Source organism: Dryobates pubescens, chromosome 13 (genome assembly GCF_014839835.1).
Source record: "Dryobates pubescens isolate bDryPub1 chromosome 13, bDryPub1.pri, whole genome shotgun sequence".
NCBI lineage: Eukaryota > Metazoa > Chordata > Aves > Piciformes > Picidae > Dryobates > Dryobates pubescens.
In genome coordinates, this window is record NC_071624.1 from 30,808,280 (window position 1) to 30,827,935 (window position 19,656).

The following is a 19,656-nucleotide window of genomic DNA, read 5'->3' on the forward strand; positions in this document are numbered from 1 at the left end:
TGCCAACATGCTGTTTACATGAAGAGTGATTAAAAAAACATGAACAATTCCAGGGATTTGGGGTTTTAGCTATGAGCACAGGCACCATGCAATGTTAATATTATGCTTCATAGCTTTGCAAATTACAGGACCAGAGAGCTCAGCGGAACCACATTGACTTACAGTCACAGATGGCATTGGGTTGGAAGGGACCCTCAGAGGTCATCTTGCCCAACCCCCTTGCAGTAAGCAGGGACACCTCCAACTAGAGCAGGCTGCCCAGGGCTACACCAACTCTGATCTTAAATGTCTCCAGGGACAGGGCCTCAGCATTCCTGCCTTCTGCATCCTAATTATATGGATTTCTATCCCACTGTAGCTCTCTCACAAAAGCAGTTTGTGCATGCATCCTAAGATGTGACAAAGTTTCTGTGGCCCATGGTTTTATGAAACATATGACCTGACCTATGAACAGTAGCTTTATTTACACCCACTTAACTCCTCTCTGAGGCTGATGCTCGTCAAAATACAGCCAAATATGAGTGCTAAGCCCATGTGTATTTCCAAGTGGAACACATATGCCACAGTTAACAGCCTGTGATCTCAAACACACCTTAACTGACTAAAGAAAATCTGATTTTAACAACAAAATAAAGCAGAGATCCAAAATACTTGGCAATAAACCTGACAAAGATCCAGCAAGTCAAAAGAAAGGAGACAATAATAATCTTATTGTGTGAATAAATAATTTCCCATAGCTGTTCTCTGGAGATCTCTGTGCTCTGTCACCTGCTTGGTGCAATTAGATATTTAATCTGCATATTTGGAGCTTGGAGTGGATGCATGGAAACCGTCAGACATTTCCCATGTCCAACAGACAGCTCACCGGCATGCTTTATATACTGCAAAACTACTCCCCAGTTTCAAACACTGACTTCAGCTGGTGGCTCAGCAAACACTAAAACTTTATCAGGATGGATTTGTCCCTCCCAAAACTAAAGGATGTACACTGAGGGCAGCTGAGTAAATGAGGGCAAAAGATCAAAGGGACCAGGCTCCCTTTTTCTGTTAACCCTGTCTGCAAATTCCTCCAAAAGGGAACACAAACTCATAGCCATGACCCTTACATTAACGTTTTCAGGTATTACAGTGAACGCTTGTTCTGCTGAAACACATTGCTGTCCTTTCCTCTTTTCATTGGAGTAACAAAGTAAATGTTACAGAGAGAGGGTACCTGAAGTCATGAATTACTTCTCACCTTCTGGCCCAGCATATGGGACATAGAGACACAAGCTTTGTAATTGCAACTCCTCGACCGCGACGCCACGATGTTAATGTTGCTGTGTTTGTCCTCAAAGGCAGTAATACAAGTTGAAAAACAAAAGTGAGAAATAAACAGAGGAAACCCAAAGAACTCTCCTGTCATTAAATAATTAGAGCTCATTTTGCTCTAGATGACACATCTGGGAAGCTGCTGTTCCAGCATGAGATTAATCTTGCAAACTGGAGAGGAAAGGTGCAAACGCTGAAAACCCCGAGCACGGAGGAGGTGCTGGTAGCAGCCATATCAGCGCTGCAGTAAACTACCTCTCATTTCTCCAGACCTCAACTAATCTTTATGCTTAGTAAAAGACTCTTTGTACACCTTAGGTGGGAAAAACAGAAAGGAAAGAATATTCTGTTAATCTGTGAGGCACTATCAATCCTTCCCCACAATCAGATCAAGCATTTTTCTGCCCACTTGCTCTGATCGACGGGAAAAAACTTCTGCAGAGGCATTCTAATTTAAACCTCTTTAACTATTAACTCAAGGCCACCATCACATTTCAATATAGAACATTTAAATAATCAGAGGACTTTCAGGTCCGTTAAAGGTGCAGTCAGGCATCCAAAGGGGTACACAGTTTAATCTCTTTTACTGCTGGTCCAACATTCATTTTCTCGTTATTAATGGATGGAAAAGCTCTTTTGTAGCCAAGGAAGCGTAATTATTTACAATTTTAGATGTGTTGCATTTCACAGCTCTCAGCTGCTAAGCTGGCAGGAGTAACACTTCTGGAAAGCAGATCACTTATTTACTGTATTTAAAAGAAAAAAAAACCAGCCCAGCAGGTACTGCTAAAGCAGCACCTTCTGAAGCTCTTTACTAATTGAGTGTCTGACTTGAAGAGTTTCTCTCTGGAAAGCAGATCACTTATCTACCACATTTAAAAGAAACAAAAATAAACGAGCAGGTATTTCTAAAGCAGAACCTTTACAAACTATTCTTAATTGAATGCCTTATTTGAAGAGTTCCTCTCTCTAAAATTACCTCATTAACAACACAATCAAAGCACAAAAGTGAACTGGATTGGAAATGTTACTGACTGGTTTCAGGAACAGATTAAGAATCAGGGATCCTTTGTGATATTCATCTCTGGCACCGAGTTACTGAGTGACCTTCGATGTGTGACAGCATCTCAATCCTCCAGTTTTCCTAAAATTAGCTTTCAATCCCTAAGATTCAAAGTCTGAAGCTCTTACAGTTCATTTTCAGCACACCCTTCCTTTTTAGCCTAGACTGAAGCCATACCCAGAGCTTTGAGTTCTGCTCTTTATTTTCTACGCTGTTTGCAAACTTCTCTCCTAGCCCCTCTCTCCCTTGCACTGCTGGAATTATGCCACCATTCATTCAGTCAACAAACACAGCTTGAAAATCCCCCCACTTCTTGTTCACTGAGAACTCCTCTCTTCCTCCCTAAACCTATTTCTTTGCAATCATTCTTACCACCTTCCCTTTAATTCCATAAGGATCAAGCCTTACATCCTGTATCTCTTCCCTGCCTTATGTAGAAGCTATCTCAGTCCCATTCTGAACTTGCAAGGTAGCTGCATGAATTTACACTTCAATAGGTGTAAGCGATGTGTGTTACTTATGTATGTTAGAATGTATTTCCCTATCCCAATTTAAAAGCTGGTGCTGCTGCCACACTGAAGGTGTACTTAGCTACATCTACAGGAACCTTGTATTTAATTATTGCCATTTCAGTTTGGTTTTAAGGGCTTGTACTGAAAAATACTGTGTCTATAGCTCCCTCTAAAATGGTAAGAAGCCCCAACAGCATCCTGTAGCTGGCAAACACTTCCATGGCTCCATTTAAGAGGTGTAGAGAAAAGCTTTTATTGAAAAATGCTGTCCCAGGAGGAGACCACCACTAAGCTTTTGTAACAAAATGTCCTTTTCAGAGGCTGTGAAGTCTACTTATTTGCCATAACAAATTGGCAGCTGAAGCACAACCTCTAAAAAAAATCTGAACACAGGATAATTCTCATCTTTCCTGGCTACCCACAGCCACCTACTACATTTTCTTGGCAGTGAAACCTTCCCTTCCCCAGCCTAGCTGAAAAAGGAGGCACAAACCTTATAGTAACAGTAATAAGATTTAAGCACACTTCAAAGAGACCCTGCAAACTTCCACCCTTAACCCAATTCCTAAAACAAATACAAGCAATAGACACATTTGTGTGTGTGCTCCCAGGAACAAGGAGTAAGAGCAAAGAAATAACAGCCCTGCTGCTCATCAATGGAGGTTAATTCTATAGTCCAAGTCTAAATCAGCTAGTCCCAGCTCAACAGCAAATTAGACATCTGAAGACACAGGGAGGTCCAGCAGTCCTGTAATAAGTTACTGGCTTGTACTATTACAGTTACTATGCAACTATGACTTTCTGAAGGAATTCATGTCAAAGGCTGTGCCAAACACACCACAGAAGAGAGAAAGGAGAAGGGACAAGGATCTGAATGCAGCCCGCTCTAACCACAGTGCCCATAGCAGCTGGGCTATCTCCTTTGAAACCTTGGCAGCACAAGAGAACATGAGGCTGTCACCGGCTCAGATTCTGTACTGCCAGTTATCACTGCTGAAAAAGAGGAATTAAGACCTAAGTGCAATTTGCCAAGCTGCTTCCCTCAGTAGCTCAGCCTAACTTCCCAAATTCTTTACCATATTACTACAGAACGTGAGACTGCAGAGGAAGAACAACAGTGCAGTTCACATTGCAGATGGACAGAAGAGTGATAGATGTCCTAGGACCCTTCAAAATCAAACTCCATATTTGCCTATTGAGACTCTCAGGATTAGTGGACATCTCAAAAACTTAGGGCTGATTTCTCTCTGGTTTACTACATCTATGTGTTTTCACGTTCCACTTACTCACACTCACTTATCCTTAAGATCTTGTGACCAAACGGCATTACAGTAGTGAGTGTGGAGCTTCTGTGTAAAGGTTACAACCAGCTGATAAGTGTGTTGGTCCTGGGAAGGTCTGATTTATAATTTATCATCAGCAAAGGGCAGCTTGGTTCTGTGTTTCAAGATAAGCCAAGCTGTTCTTCCCTCATGTAAGACAATCCTAATCCAAGGACACAGAAGAACACATAAAATCCAAGAAGTATACACAAAACCCAAGCAGAATACACAAAATCAAAGGAATTGGAGCCATGTGATCAGTCGCCACAGTGGAGAGCTGGCATCCCCCCGAATGCTCGTAAGGAATGGTGCCAGCTTTGGGAACAAAAATGAACTGTCTCAAATGTCTATAAGGGCTGAGGAGTAAATATCTCAGCAACCTGGCAGAAACACAGCGTACTGCCTGGAAAAATGCTCCCAGAGTTCAGCTGGAGGCGGGGGATTTTACTTCAGACACCAAGGTTATTCACTCTAACACCCACTTACAGAACTGCAGCATGAATCCAGCAGCCAGAAATCCTGGAGATTTCTCTGTTTTCTACAGCACATTCTCTTCTTGCCTCACCACCACTGACTCCACCACAACCCTGGCTGAGACAGCTTACACCACTGAGACGTAGACATAAACTGCAGCGGGCAGAAAATGGCATTTCTACTTCATTTTCATAGGAAATTCTCCTCCTGCAGCCTATCCTGGGGTAGAATACAGGGAGGCTGTGGAAGTGTTAAAAACCTTAAAAATAAATAAAAAAGTGCTGGTGTTGGCTGTAGGAAGGCAGCACATACACAGCACATGCCCACTCCTGCAGCACCCTTCATTTGTGGGGCTGCTGTTACAACTGTGATCCCACAATGTGTGCGTCAAGAAGAAGTGATATAAAACACACCTTCCTTTGCAAGCTAGAGAGGACCTGGCCCTTCCTCCTCTCCACAGGGAGAGGAGAAAGAAACTTATTGACCCATGCACTAGATAAATGGACAGACTATCCATTAACTAGTGAATTGCACAGAATGAAATTATGTTAGAGACAATAAAATGAGTATGACTTTAAAGCGTTCATTAAAACTGTCACCAACCATCGAAAACTTAACCTATAAACCACAGCTAGCATCTGTATATCATCCAAAAAGCTTGCCAAAAGACAATTTACCTGTGCAATCATCAATACTTTTGACATACAGGAAATTTTGCACCTACAATTGATCATAAAATCAAGAACACAACAAATACATTGAAATTCTAATATCAAGACATTTCTCAGGTATAAAATAAAGACATGAGTAAAAAACTAAAATAAGAGGACAGGAGAGGAGAAAAAGAAAAGGTAAAAGGAAAAAGAGAAGAATGAAGAAGGAAAAGAAAAGGGGAAGGGGAGAGGGGAAAGAAAAGGGGAAGGGGAGAGGGGAAAGAAAAGGGGAAGGGGAGAGGGGAAAGAAAAGGGGAAGGGGAGAGGGGAAAGAAAAGGGGAAGGGGAGAGGGGAAAGAAAAGGGGAAGGGGAGAGGGGAAAGAAAAGGGGAAGGGGAGAGGGGAAAGAAAAGGGGAAGGGGAAAGGGGAAAGAAAAGGGGAAAGAAAAGAAGGGGGAAGGGGAAAAGGGACAAGGGAAAGGACAAGGGCAAAGGGAAAGGGCAAGGGCAAAAGAAAGAGGGGAAAGGAAATTAAAACAAATCAGCTTAATTTGGTCACACATTCATTAGCTAAAATCTTAAGTGTTGGGAGAACAGCTGAGTATCGGTGACAAAAAATGCTTAACTAGAAAGTACTTCCTCAGGCAGTAGCCAAAAGTTTTCCAATCATAAAATCCTTTATTTCCACCTGAACACTTGTGTCAGAATCTCCCCTGTTTTTACTGGAATCACTGCAAGTCAAAATGGTGATTTATGGCTCGACAGCCAATTTGACTTTTCTCCTTCGCTATCTCTAGGAAAAGGCAGCCTTTGGGTAAAGCACGGAGTGATTTGTTGTGTCAAGTCTCATCCCATCAATAAGACAAGTTCCCCTAAAAAAAGAATATTCATCTTTGTGCCACATATTGCTGTAAATCCGAGAAAATCCCAATTTTATGACTCTAAACCATGTCAGATAAACAGAATGCAGGTGGCAGCTACGCTGCTGACTCCGAATGCTCACAACTACGGTCCTTTTTTCCAGCTAATCTCACAAATTCTGGCCCCCGTGAGCCAGGTTTCGTAGATAAAAGTTATTGCTGTAGTTTTTGCCTTAAAAAATAAAGGTACAGAGAGAATTAAATGCAGAGGGGTTGGTTATTTCCAGGCTTGTTGATAACATTTGCTACAGCAAGATGAGCAGCTGGTCTGGATTCCGAGGCTGAACCAACTGCTTCCTGTCGCATTTAACAGTTCAGCATCATTTAAAGTCTCAATATTAGGAGGAAAGTGAAAAGAAACTCTGTAACTTCCATCCCTGGGTCACCTGTGTTAAACCCTTGATCTTTCTAACCTCAAAATCCAAATAATTTACCATTTTTACTGCTCAAATTTGACAGTTTATCATGAAATTGGCCAACAGAAATGGTAAATAGAAGGTAAAAGCCTATCTGTCTGGAACTGATTTCTGCAACACTGATCTGATTTCCTTCCTTATGGATTCTATTTTTCTGGCATTATCTACGGCTGTACAGGACTTGCACCAGTGTGGACAACAATGTATTTAGCAACTAATATTCAGCTTTGGCACAAATAAAACTTATCTAAGTTGCTTTTCAACGTGGCAGAGTCAAGTCAGTTTACCAAGATAAAACTACAGCCCCGTAGGCTCTAAAATGGCCCTTAAAAACCGTGGGTAACAGTATCTGCAGCATGAATGGATGTGTATAATTTACACAGGAGTTGGTTTTAATTATCACAGTTCATAAAGGCTTTTCTACCTTCGATCTGTCATGATGAAGAGAAGAATTCCGTTTGGTTTTACCACGTTAAAAAGCTATAAAAGGATCCTCCCTTCTGGCCCCCTAAAATGAAGATCCTTTTAGCATGTCCAGTTTGCTGAAAGAACTAAGCAACAGATTGCAGGATGCTTATCAGTTGTGCTGCACTTTGGGAAGCCTCACCAGTCACGACTGAAGGGACCTACCTCTCACCACCCAGCGCGAGTCCCCGTCCTACTCGCACGACTAAGCCGTGCAAGCTCCCTGCCAACATCATAAATGCTGCCATTAAAATATTTGTTTTAATTCTGACCTCAGAGTCACAGCTAATAAACAAGAAAGGCAATGAGAAATTGAAAAACAAACTAAATGCAGCTGTTGGACTGGCCGTTTCACAACTGTGTTTAACTGCATCCTTTAATTTCACGTCTATGAATAGAAGCCATACACCACAGCCTGCATGCCAGCTACTCAACCAAGCAGGATTTGCTTTTTGAGTTCATTTTGCAGTGTTATTCCGTCATGTAAATTTTACTGTATTTTTAAGTTTTCATTTGAGATGTGGTCTGCAAACAATGGCTAACTATTTGCCAGGGGTTTCTCATTAGAGCAGGGACTAGCCGTGGACAGCGTTTGCCTGAATTTTCCATAATCTTCCTCACACACAAGAGGAACGGGAGTTTATTTCTGGGGGGTGGATGTGTGCTGCATGTTTGTATGTGTGCCTGTCCAGGGCCCATTCCATTGCATCCAGTGACCCAAAAATGAGTATTTTGGGAACTGTGCATTTAGAAACTATTCAGAAATGCATTACAATAACCACGTGAAGGACTAGATGGAGAGGAATGAAACACAAAGCGTATGGGCTTCCCCAAACCTCTCCCTATACCTTTAAACACGAAAGCATTGGGTGTTGGGGTGTTTTAATTACGTTTTTAGAACAATTAAAATCCCTTTCCAGAATGCACAGGATTACAAAGGGAGAATCAGGAACATGCTTGAAAGAAATCCACTTAGAAAAGGGAAATAGAGCCCACATCCTCTTAAAACTGGAGATACGAAGAAGGAATGAAATGATTAAAAATGAGGACAGAAAGAAAGCCAGAATGCCTCATTTCTTTTGGAATATATTCCTTCCTACAGATCATTAGATTTTGGGGGGTGGGGGGGAATAGAGCAGATTGGTGTGGTTTTCAAATAGGTAACATCCTCCTCATCTCAGTTTTCAGGTTTGGGATGTGGAAAGGTATGAAATCCCACCTCACAGCTCTCCAAAAGCAAACATTCAGTTTCCTTTACGTGTAGGGGGCCCTATTTTCATTACAAAATAGGAACAATCTCACTAATAATTTCATATAAATGTGTAGAAGCCCAGCTTCCAAACTATATATACCCTGAGAACTTCATATTGAAATGTCTGACAAAACAGAAAAAAAAAGAGCAAAACAAAACCCCAAAAGGAACAAACAGAAAAAAACCCAACAGAGAAACAAATAAGACAAAAGCAAACAAAACACCAACAAAAAACCCCAAGCAAAACCCAACAAAACAAACAAGCAAAAAAAGCCAAAAATAAGTGGCAAATCCCAAATCCCACTGTCCCACTGCAGTCTTCATCTCAGTTCAGGGTATTTGCATCCCCAGCTTTGCTCGTGTCCCAGGACCAGAGATGAAAGTAAAGCAGTGACTCCTTTGGATCAATATTAAAAGGAGCAGCAATAAAGCAAACCATTTGAATGAAGCCGTGCACAGACATTTCCACAGCAGACCATGCCAGAGCTCTCTGCAGCTCGCTGTATTTACTGCCTTTACCAACAGCAATCATCTCTGTGTCTGCCATGGAAGAGGGAACAAAGTGAATTAGTTTTAATAGACTACGGCTGACATCAGAATTGGTGAGGTTTTTTCCTCCTTTCTAAATCACAGAGTCTAATAACACAGCATAATGAAAAATGAGGATATTTGTATGGTTCCTTCAGTCTCCAGTCTAGACACTCTCTAGTTTAGACTAATCCAGTTTACCATTGAGCAACTGATTCTAATTGGTAACATTTAATCCTTTCCCTTCCCTCTCTCCATTTCCTCTCCTCATTTCAGGCCCTGCATACACTTACAGTTCCTGGCAGACTATCATCAACACGTTAAAAGCTTGGAGGGTTTTCTGTAAACAGCATAATTTAAGTAACCCCCTATGGTGTACTCCTTCCTTTTGTCAACTTCCAGAATTTAATCCAGGCTACCTTCATCCAGAGTTTATATAATAAGCTCTTGTGGATTTACATTATGGAGCAGACAGGATTCTTCTGGGATACTCTCACGGCTACAGCGCTCTGAAAATGGTTTGTACCTGGGGCTTTTATTACAGGAGGACTGAAATAGAAATACTAGTTAAGTGGATAAATATATAAAGTATAGAAATGGATAAAGATATAATATATAAATATGAATGATGCCATCTCTGAAATTTATTAGAACATATAGAACACTAAAATATAAGAGAAATATATTATAACATATATATAATATATATCTCTATAATATATATCTCTAAACACGTAACATCTAAAAATATAATACAAAAATCTATTATACCATCTACAATATAAAATGTAGAACACATTCAAAATCTATTGTTATATTTATAATATAAAATGCATTAAAATAGATTTATATGTATATTTTTATATATACTTATATTTATACACACACACACACACAAACTTTATACATATAAAAGTTTAAAGCCTCCTAACAACAAATTCCTGCCTAATGTTGCATGGACAGAAAAATGTCTCAATAACCAGGGAAATATTTACCAATTTATTTTTTTTTAATTATTATTCTGGCTACATTTTAATGATGGTAAAAATTCCACCACAATAAATCCAGACCTCAGTGTCAATACTGCTGTTTGACTTCATACGGCAGAAAGTTGTTCCTGGTTGTGTGATTGCTGCTGACTGCACCTAAGTGGCATTTCTAAATATCTTAGAGCGTGGAAAAGGCCAAATCAGTGTTCTAAGACAAAACTGAAGGCTGTTGTCCTGCAAACCACAGCAGGAGAGCACACATCTCATCTCATCTCTAAAAAGAACACCATGGAGGTGATATCATCTGCAACTCAGCGTAGCCAACAACATCCTCAATTAGTTTTGTGTGGCCAAGGTGCAATGACTGCAATTCTATAAAGAAAATACTTGTTCCTGGCCCCAGTCTAAAGCTCTTCAGCTTTTATGCAGAAATATCTATGTATATATAATCAGGAAAAATCTGAAGTGTAGCTTTGGAAGCATATTTACAGATATGAAGCTAATCTCCATTACCTAATGCAAATTAAACAGCACAAAATTTTTGTCTGGATGCTCTGTTCACACTAAGTTGGCCTTCAATTCATCCAGAACTGAATATTCCAGCTCAAAATAAATCAGGCCACTGTTAGCACTAAGTAAAAGCATCCACACAAAAGCTTAATGTGATTTTCATTTAATAAGTGAATTAAAGTTCTTAGAGTCTCTTTGTAAGTATAAGCCTCTTGTTTCCACTACATCAACACGCATGCCAGAGGTACATTAATAAAGTCCCCAGTCTATTAATGTTACTTCACTTCCTTGTATTATTTATTCTCTTCTTGGAGAGTTTTAATAAAAGCCTTGGAGTCTTCCTAAAAGTTGGAAGCCGCCTTCCTTTGTTCAGAAATGAAGGAGTGGACACAGAGCTCTGAGCTCTGTCTGCAGCAGCTGCTCTGCACAGACCATCGGCTGGCTGTTCAGAGAATCACAGAATGGTTTTGGTTGGAAAAGACCTTTAAGGTCATTGAGTCCAACCATTACCTAACTCTCCATGTGCTAAATATTCTCAGAACTCAGCTCACTTCTCTCACAATGGTCTTTGTATGCCGAAGAGAAGTGACTTTCATGTGGATCCTTCTTATTTAGGATGAAGAATTATTATTCTCCTGATCAGCTCCAAAACAGAGCTATAATCAAACAAAACCCAGTGATTCCATTCAAAACACACTGCATAGCTGCAGCACCCAGCCCATGTATGGTCTATCAGCCACAGCCCCCCCCCCCCCCCCAGATTCATCTGGCTTCTTGTCCATTTCCAAGCTGAATCAATTATTCTGCTGGCAGGAGCCCGTTCCTGGTCATCACCTGCACTGGGGCCCCACCATTCCTTCCTCTGACATGCCAGCATCCTTGCCACAGCCTGCGGTGCAAGCCTCACTCCATGGGTAGGGGTTGTGGTAAAAAACAAATAAATACCATGTGGATGCACTACTTGAGTGAAAATACTGCAAAATCAGCTCCCTTTTCCCTGTTAATCCACAGCATCTCTTCCACGGCACTCGGTAATGCCAATTTATTACTGTAACATTTATTTAATGCATTCAATATTGGATGGATGTCTGAAAATCAAAACATGAGTGCTTCAGAAGAGGGAACTTATCTTCATGTCAGTCACAAAAGCAACCACTGGCACATAAGGCATTATATAAATAAATCAGGATTCTGGACGTGTAATAAAGTGTGCAGAAAGACCCTGCCAGTTTCCTATGGAAGAAAATGATACATGAAATACTCCTGTTCTAGCAATTACAAAAAGAAAACAAGTAACAGTGCCAAGTCACCTGAACTTGAAACTTGGAATCAGAGTTACTAAGCACACTTCCAAACCCAGAAGAATGATGTCCTAGAGGGAGTCTGCCCCTCGATCAGGAGGCACACTGCCACCAAAGCTGGCAACAGGACTGCACAGAGAATGGACTAAGGAGGCTCACAGCATCGTTTCTGTGTTTACCAGTAGAATAAGGACCAAGTTAACATTTGATGCCTGTTTCCCAAGGATTCAATCAGTCCCAAATGGCAAAGGAGGACCAGTTCTTTTATTGAGCTACTACATCCCTTACCTAGTGAAATGAAAAAGTTAAGCAGAGCAGAAACAGCAATCCAGGCAGGGACACAGCTCTAAGAAATTCCACAGGACTAAGGGATCCCGTGGATGAGAAGCCTGGCCACAGATTTTCAGCTGTACTACAAATGCTCCCCCCCTCCCCTTCTCTCCACTCCACATCCCACCCTTCCCTTCCCCCCCACCCCCACAAAAAACCCAACAACAACAAAAACCAAAAACCAATTCAGCAACCTACAGCCCACAGTAAACCATCACAACTTACACCCCATAACAATCCATCATAAATGCTTTTGAAAACTAAAATTTGAAGTACACAGGAAAAAAAACCCACAGAATTTAGTTCCACCTAAACCACCAGGAGCTGCAGTTTTTCTCCTTTATGTATTTTTTTTTTCTTTCTAATGATAACCATGACTTGCTGTATGTCTTAGACTGAGCCTTTTACAGCCTCCCTAAGATCAAGTGACTCAGAAGCAAGTTTTTATTAATGTAAGGGTCTGGAAGAGGTGCACAACAACATGCAAGGCAGCATTTAAGAAAGAGAATAACTATGGTGCACCCTAAACATACTCAGAAGTGGTGTTTCAAGTTTGTTATTTCATGATTCAAGCAGATTTTCAGAGCAGCTAGAGATCCAGCACAGAAAAGCTAACTGCATGCCAAGCCTCTTCTTTCTTCGAATACCTCAAAAACAGGAAAGGGGGAAAAAAAATCTACAGATTTGCCTTGAATTTAAACAAAAGGTAGACCTAATGCCAGCAAATTCACTATAGAAATGTCTAGCCAGCACAAGGAAATGCTAGGCAGGAAAACCTCCTGCTTGTTGGTTCATGATTCTGCCCTGTAACGCAGCTGAAGCGAAGGGCCGAGTGTACAGAGAGCTCTCCTTGCCAACTAACTCCGCTCACAACTCCACATGGATTATTTACCTTGCTGGGAAGAAAAAAAAACACTCTCCCAAAGTCTCAGAACCAAAGTAAACCCAAACAAAATAACAACAAAAAAGCCACTCTCCCCATCAGCGAGATTCCCACCATGGTTTACAACAGATTTGCAACCAGCCCCATAATAACTGCAGGTATTTTGGGCACTGAGCGCAGTAAAGGATTTCTTCTTCATTTCAGAAAGAAAGATTAGGGGGAAATCTGACATTTACTGACATTAGCAAGCCTCTTTCCTTCCCACTCGATTGTTTTCTGACATTCCTACAATGAAGCAACATCTTACCCCTTCCCAGGAGCTATTCTCACCACAATACCTGCAAATTCTGTGCTGTTATTTCGTTTAAATGAATCCCTAGGAAGCTCCTTGTTCAGTACAAAAACAAGCAGCAGAAATCCTCCCCAGATTTATCTTGCTGGTAATTGATACCTTTAAAATACAACTGAAATGGGTTGTGGCACTGTTGTACTGGTTTAATAGACAAAAATCCTCTATATTCATCTTCCACTGAGCTTCAGTGGTTTCCAGTGGCAGTGCTGCCTTTGGTTTAGACTTTTTCCAAACAGGACCCTGTACGTTTTCACAGACCTGAATATCTGAGGAGCTCATGGGTGAGACATGATGAAATTAAGCTTTAAATCAGCCATGGAGATCAACAGATCAGTGCTCCCTGCTTGCTTTCATAGCAAAAGTTTGTAGCTGCGAGGTTCTGGTGCAGCCACCACTTGAAATGAGGAGTAGAAGTGTCCTTCTACTGCAAGCAGCCAGTAGACAAAGCCAGTATCAAAAGCCACCTCTTGTTTTGTTCTGCTCTGTAATGAGATCAGCTTAATTGGCAATATACAATGGATGATGTTACTTACAACACTGGCTTCAAACAAAATTCTGCCTTGATGTAAAATCAAGAATACAGAAGCCTGTGTGAAGTGCTGCTTTCACAGCACTCACAGCTGAGCTAGGAGTTTTCAGCTGGTTTGAGACTGCTCTGCTGTCCCCAGAACATGCAGTACAATTCAATACCTTGCTGTCAATCACCCCTCTTGCAGATACCTCATAACATCCATAATTTGCAATCAGGCAAACAGAGCATCAATTAGACAAAGCATTTTGCCATTAAGTACCTTACTGCACCATTAGACCTGAACAGTTTGTGTGTCATACACAAGGACTGCAGGTTTGGTACCTGAGCAGACCAAAAGGCCCTGATTCTAACAAATAATTCAACTATATGCAAATGTATCCTTCAGTGTGAAAGAAAGAACAAATTCATTTGCTTTTGCATAAACACTCTCTTTCCCTTACATGTATTTAATCACAAAAACTGTCCTCAGGAGGCATTTAATTACTATTTATAAAGCATTCTAATTCAAGCAGATGTCTTTATCTCACTCAATTACGGAGGGTACAGAAAAGGACAACAAAGATGATGAGGGGACTAGAACATCTCTGTGATGAGGAAAAGACTGAGAGAATTTGGGCTCTTTAGTCTGGAAAAGAGCAGACTGAGGGGAGGGATCTCATCAATACTTAGAAATACTCAAAGGGTGGGTGTCAGCAGCATGGGACCAGGCTTCTTTCAGTGGTGCCCAGGGACAGGACAAGGGGTAACAGGCACAAACTTAAACATAAGAAATTCCATCTAGATACAAGGAGGAACTTCTTTAATTTAAGGGTGATGGAGCACAGGAACAGGCTGCCCAGAGAGGTGCTGGAGTCTCCATCTCAGCAGACATTCCAAACCCTCCTGGGCATATTCCTGTGTGACCTTCTCTGGGTGAACCTGCTTGGCAGTGGGTTGCAACTGATGATATCCAACCCCTACTCTTCTGTGATTAGCGTTACTCAAGCCCAGGTATTTTCCTTCTACCAGAACGAAACAAAAATATTCCTGTTGATTCTCAGTTCAATGCACAGGGTTCCACAAGACAATTCCTTAAGTATGAGAAGCAAATTGAGGCAGATGAGAATAGGGGGTTTTCTGTCAAAACCTCACAGTGAGAATGCTGTGAACTGCACATGGCTATTAAAGAGTTCTGACACAACAGATGGGATGTCAGAGTAAGACCAACTGGACACTAGAAGTGAAAACATAAATGACAGACATTTAATTTTATTCTTTGAAATGTGACTTCATCCTCAAGATCTTGGTGACATTTGGACACGCTGAAGCTGTTGATTCACTGGCCACAGCAATCAGCCAAAATATTCCCCTTTTTTGCTGTCTATAGAGCAGTAAACATGTTAATTGCCAAATTATCAAAATGTATTACCAGACAAGCTTTGGAGTTATCTCTGCTGCCCACAGTCATAGTTACTTCTAAAGAGGAATAGGTGCTTTAGAGGAATATCTTTAAGGTATTTTCAGCTAACAGTTGATTTCACTCAGGAGAGGATCACCAACTCTTCATCAGCCAAGCACACAATGGCAGCCTAAGTTACTTTAAAACCAGTGCCAGTGAAAGGAGTTGTTTTACTTTCCTGTTTATGGAGGAGCACAATGTAACTGAGGTGCTGGCCCTCCGGATAGCTGTTCAGCAGAACATCTGGATACCTGGCTGGCAGGATAGCCAGCAGAAAAGAGTTCCGTAGCATTTCTGCTGCAGTCCAAGTGGTTAACTGAATCTTCTCATGTGCACCAGTTGCTTAAGTTTGACTTTTCCAGAAAGGACAAATTAACCAGCAGATGACATGATCAGCACTCAGCAGAACAGGTGACAAGTCCTAGTAGCCGCGAGCTGATACTTGCAGGTATCACAAAGGCATTTGCAATGCCTCCAAAGCAATGAAACATATACCCTAGGTTATTTTATTGTCTTTAGCAACTCTCACATTAAAACAGCAAAATAACTTACCACTAGGGTTAAAGGCCATGCAGCAAATTGGCTTTTCATGTGCAGGGAAGTGGGCAACAATACCATCACTGTCAGAGTCCTCGCTGACAAGTACCTGCATAACAGTAACAGAGAGAAAGGAAGGTCAGGAAGTAAAAATACACCTAAGAGAAAACACCAGCTTAGTAATACAGGAATTGGTTTCTAAAATGCACACAGTGGGATGAATTAGATATACAGCTGCATGTGAACTAAACACAAACTATCCTCTGTATTTTTTTCAGATGAGGAGACATGAGGCAGGCTCAAATAACTTCCTATGAACTAGAAAGGGATATACACTTCATAAACAGATTATTTATTTATCCTATGAAGCAAAATACAAAATTATTACTGTTCTGCTACATAAACTATTCATGGCTGCATAGAAGCTTATTACAAAAGTCCACATGCAGTGCACCAGGAAGCTGCATTTAAGGTTTCCATCACTGCTGGCTCAAGCAAGAGTTGTGATCTCCCTGCATGTCTATAATCAAGAGCTTATTACTCATAAATCTGTGGCAGGAGCTCTCCTGCTCTGCTCTGGACAGGGGTCTCATTCCACCACACTCAGCAGCAGCAGACAGTTGGACTAAGCCAGGGAGGTTTGTTGTGATTACACTGCAGAGCACACACACTTCTTCAGCTTCTTCAAGCGATAACAAAACTCACACAACAGGAAGAAAAACGAGAGGTAGCACTGAGATTTTCAAGCACGAGGGAAAACTTAACCACTACAAAACCCAGCAGTTTGTTTGAGAGGGTTCAAATAAACATGTCTACATGGAAAATGAGTGGGGAAAACAAGACTAAAAACCCAGCCCAGCAAAGTGGGCTTGCTTTCAGTCAGTTGCACAGGAAAGAACACTTACAGCTTGAAGTATCTGGATCTCCAAACGATGCAAGAAATGCTGAGGGCTGGGAGTGTGTATGAAAGCAGCTGCATTGTGAAGCATGCAGCTAATAAGAATTTTCTCTATGCTGGAATTGCCTCAGTGGACATTTCAGTAACAATATTACAGAGGTTGCTCATCAAAACCCCTTTAAAAAAAATGATGCTGCCATAAAATCCCTTCTTGTGACCAAAAAAGCAGTTATAAGATAGGATTGAGTTTTCACAACAGAAGGAAATTAAAAGGAAAAGGAAATATCTGGCCTGAGATCTGTGTTGTGCAACATCTTCTGGAGAAAGAGACAAAGAGAGCTTTTGGTTGTTTCAACAAAAGGCTGCTTGAGGTTGATAAAGCTACTTGGGCCAGTCAAAACTAAAGCTGACTGTGCAGACACACAAAAGGACTTCTGAAAGTATCACCAATGTCTGTGTGTACAAAAGGAAGAAAACATTCAAGAAGAAAATATTCAAAGAGAACCAAAAGATGTGTGGACCAAACACACGCAAGAGCTGCTGAAGCATTTTATTCCTTGGTTACATCACGTTAAAGACCAAATGAAGTTAGACAATGAGAAAGATCTGTCAGAAAAGGACTTAATAAAAGGCTTTCTGTGGTGAGCAAAAACCACCTTCTTAACAAGACAGTGCAAAATTTCCCATTTCAAGTTCAGAATAATTTGTCTGCCGCTTCCAAAATAATCTGAAAGGTTTTTAATACTTCCTATCCCTAACAGATATCTGAATGATTGGAAGACGGTTTTGTGCTTCAAAAAGAGGAATCATCTTTAAATGTTTAAAGAAGTCACGTAATATGGATGAAGAGGCCTGTGCCTGACTGACTTGAAATGTTCAAATTACTTGGCACTGTCACATAAGCACAATTATGGCTTTGCTTTCCCTTGTCAGCATTTCGTGCTTATTCCAGAACCACTAACCAAAGGGTCTGGAGATCTTCCTAAGAGCTTTTCAAAGAAACACTGTGCTTTTCTCAGCCTATGTAAACTTCACTAAATAACTCCTATACATCATCTTTTCACAGCTTCCACTTGAAGGTAACTTGGGTCTCATCCTAAGCATTTTGCCGTAATTAAGGACACAGGCTAATGATAAAGTAACAGCCATAAAGCAGCTTCATTGAAGACATGGAAAGGTTTTTAAACCCAGCCTGTTAAATCAAAATATTGAATGAAATAGGAATGGAAAACAGAAATGTTCAAGTATCAACAGTATTTGATCATTGCTAAAAACAGGTTATAGAGAGCATTTGGCAAGCATAGAAACACAGACTCGGAGTGGTAGGGGTTGGAAGAGACCTCTGAAGATCATCGAGTCCAACCACCCTGCCAAAGCAGGATCACCTAGAACAGGTCTTCTCCAGACTGTAAACTGGATTAATTCAGCCTGGCTTCAGCAAGGATGAAGACCAGAGCTGCACAGCCATGAAGAAGTACCCCTAGCCTCTTCCATGCAGGCTTCATAACTTTTAGGAACTACTTCTTGCAGATGCTGAAGTGGAAGATGCTATCCACAAAGGTGCTGGAGAGAGTGACGTCTGTAGGCTAATAAATGGCATCCTTAAGCCCAAACTGGTTCCTTTTGGCCGATTTATGGTTCCTTACCACTGAAAAGAGTGGAGTTGGCCATTTTTCTTGGAAATCAAAACAAATTGCCTAATAACACGTGCAAGTGCTGTCAAAGAGCTTGAAGGAAGCAGCTCGTTCGGCTTCCCACTGCATGTTGCCTACAAAGCCCACAGGAATCCTGAGGCTGCAGTTCTTGACATCCTAAACAGGCTTCCTTCTCCAAGGTAGTGGCCTCTAACCACTCTGCTATTAGAAGACCTTACAAAGGTCTCTCATTGAAAAAGGTTCATAAATCTTAGCATTACTCTTATAATTGCATAGCCACCGAGGTTCACGGTGATGCTCAGGCGCCTTCCTTGCAGACTTCCCTACCATTACAAACATCACTTTAAGAAAAAGAACCAACAGGGAAGAAACACTGAGGCTGTTCTACCACAGTGGCCTTACAAACCAGCACTCAGCCTGTCTCTGATGTCCCTTATCAGGAAAACTGCAAGACCATTTTAAAAACAAGGTGCCTAGCCACCAGAGTCCTTAGCTGGACCTGCTGAGCCAAGGCTGCAGCTCTCAAGACAGCTCAGTTAAAGTTCAGCAGCACACTGTGGTTGAACAAAGATGAATCAAGTGCTCTTTATCTTCCTTTCCAAAAGAAACAGACAGACAACACACCTAGGGGATCATTACATCTACTATCAGAAAATAGTGTTTGCTTTGAGGGCAAGAGATAGCTGAAGCCAAAGCTTCTTCCTCCTGTGCCATATTTTTCTTCATTCGTTGCATTTTCCATACTGCTGAACAGAAGCCACCAGTAATTATGACTTCAATTATTTTAATCTTTAAAGGCAAATTACACCACTTATCCCAGTGGAGACATGTTTTTAAATAAAACATGAAAGTAACACAAATAAAAATGGACACAAATCTAATCAAGCGGGCCCTACGCTTAATCACATTAAGCAAGAAGAATCCCATCATCATAAAAACAAATTGCTTTGGCAATATTGATAAATATGAATATTATAGAATAAAGAGTTCCTTGCATCTGTGCTTCTGAAGATCTCCAGTGATGCAAAGAGCTGAAGTTAGTGCAATGTCCACTACGGTTCACATGCACACAAAAAGCCAACCCCCTCCGAGCCTCCCCCAACTTATAGCTAAGGTCAAACATCAGTGGAAAAGGGCTAAAAGTGATAAATCTGTGGCATTAACTACTGCACTCCTTTTAATAGAATCCAGCATAAACTCAAACCAGCCTTCTGCTCAGCCTGAACCATTTATCTGAGACAAAAATGTCTTCTTGACAAAAAACAGATCTCCTTTAATAAAAGTAAGGCAGACAGTATTATGCTCTGAGGGAATC

General features: G+C 41.0%; 1 protein-coding gene across 11 annotated transcripts in view; it reads right to left on the bottom strand.

Annotated features, from left to right (window-relative positions):
* The window catches only part of BCAS3 (BCAS3 microtubule associated cell migration factor), a 375,413-nt gene that overhangs the window by 278,108 nt on the left and 77,649 nt on the right, over positions 1-19,656 (bottom strand). For all 11 annotated transcript variants that reach the window (XM_009902820.2, XM_054166698.1, XM_054166701.1 and 8 more), the window contains exon 13: positions 15,804-15,897. In XM_009902820.2, the coding sequence (XP_009901122.1) occupies positions 15,804-15,897 (94 nt within the window). The remainder of the gene's footprint in view (positions 1-15,803; positions 15,898-19,656) is intronic.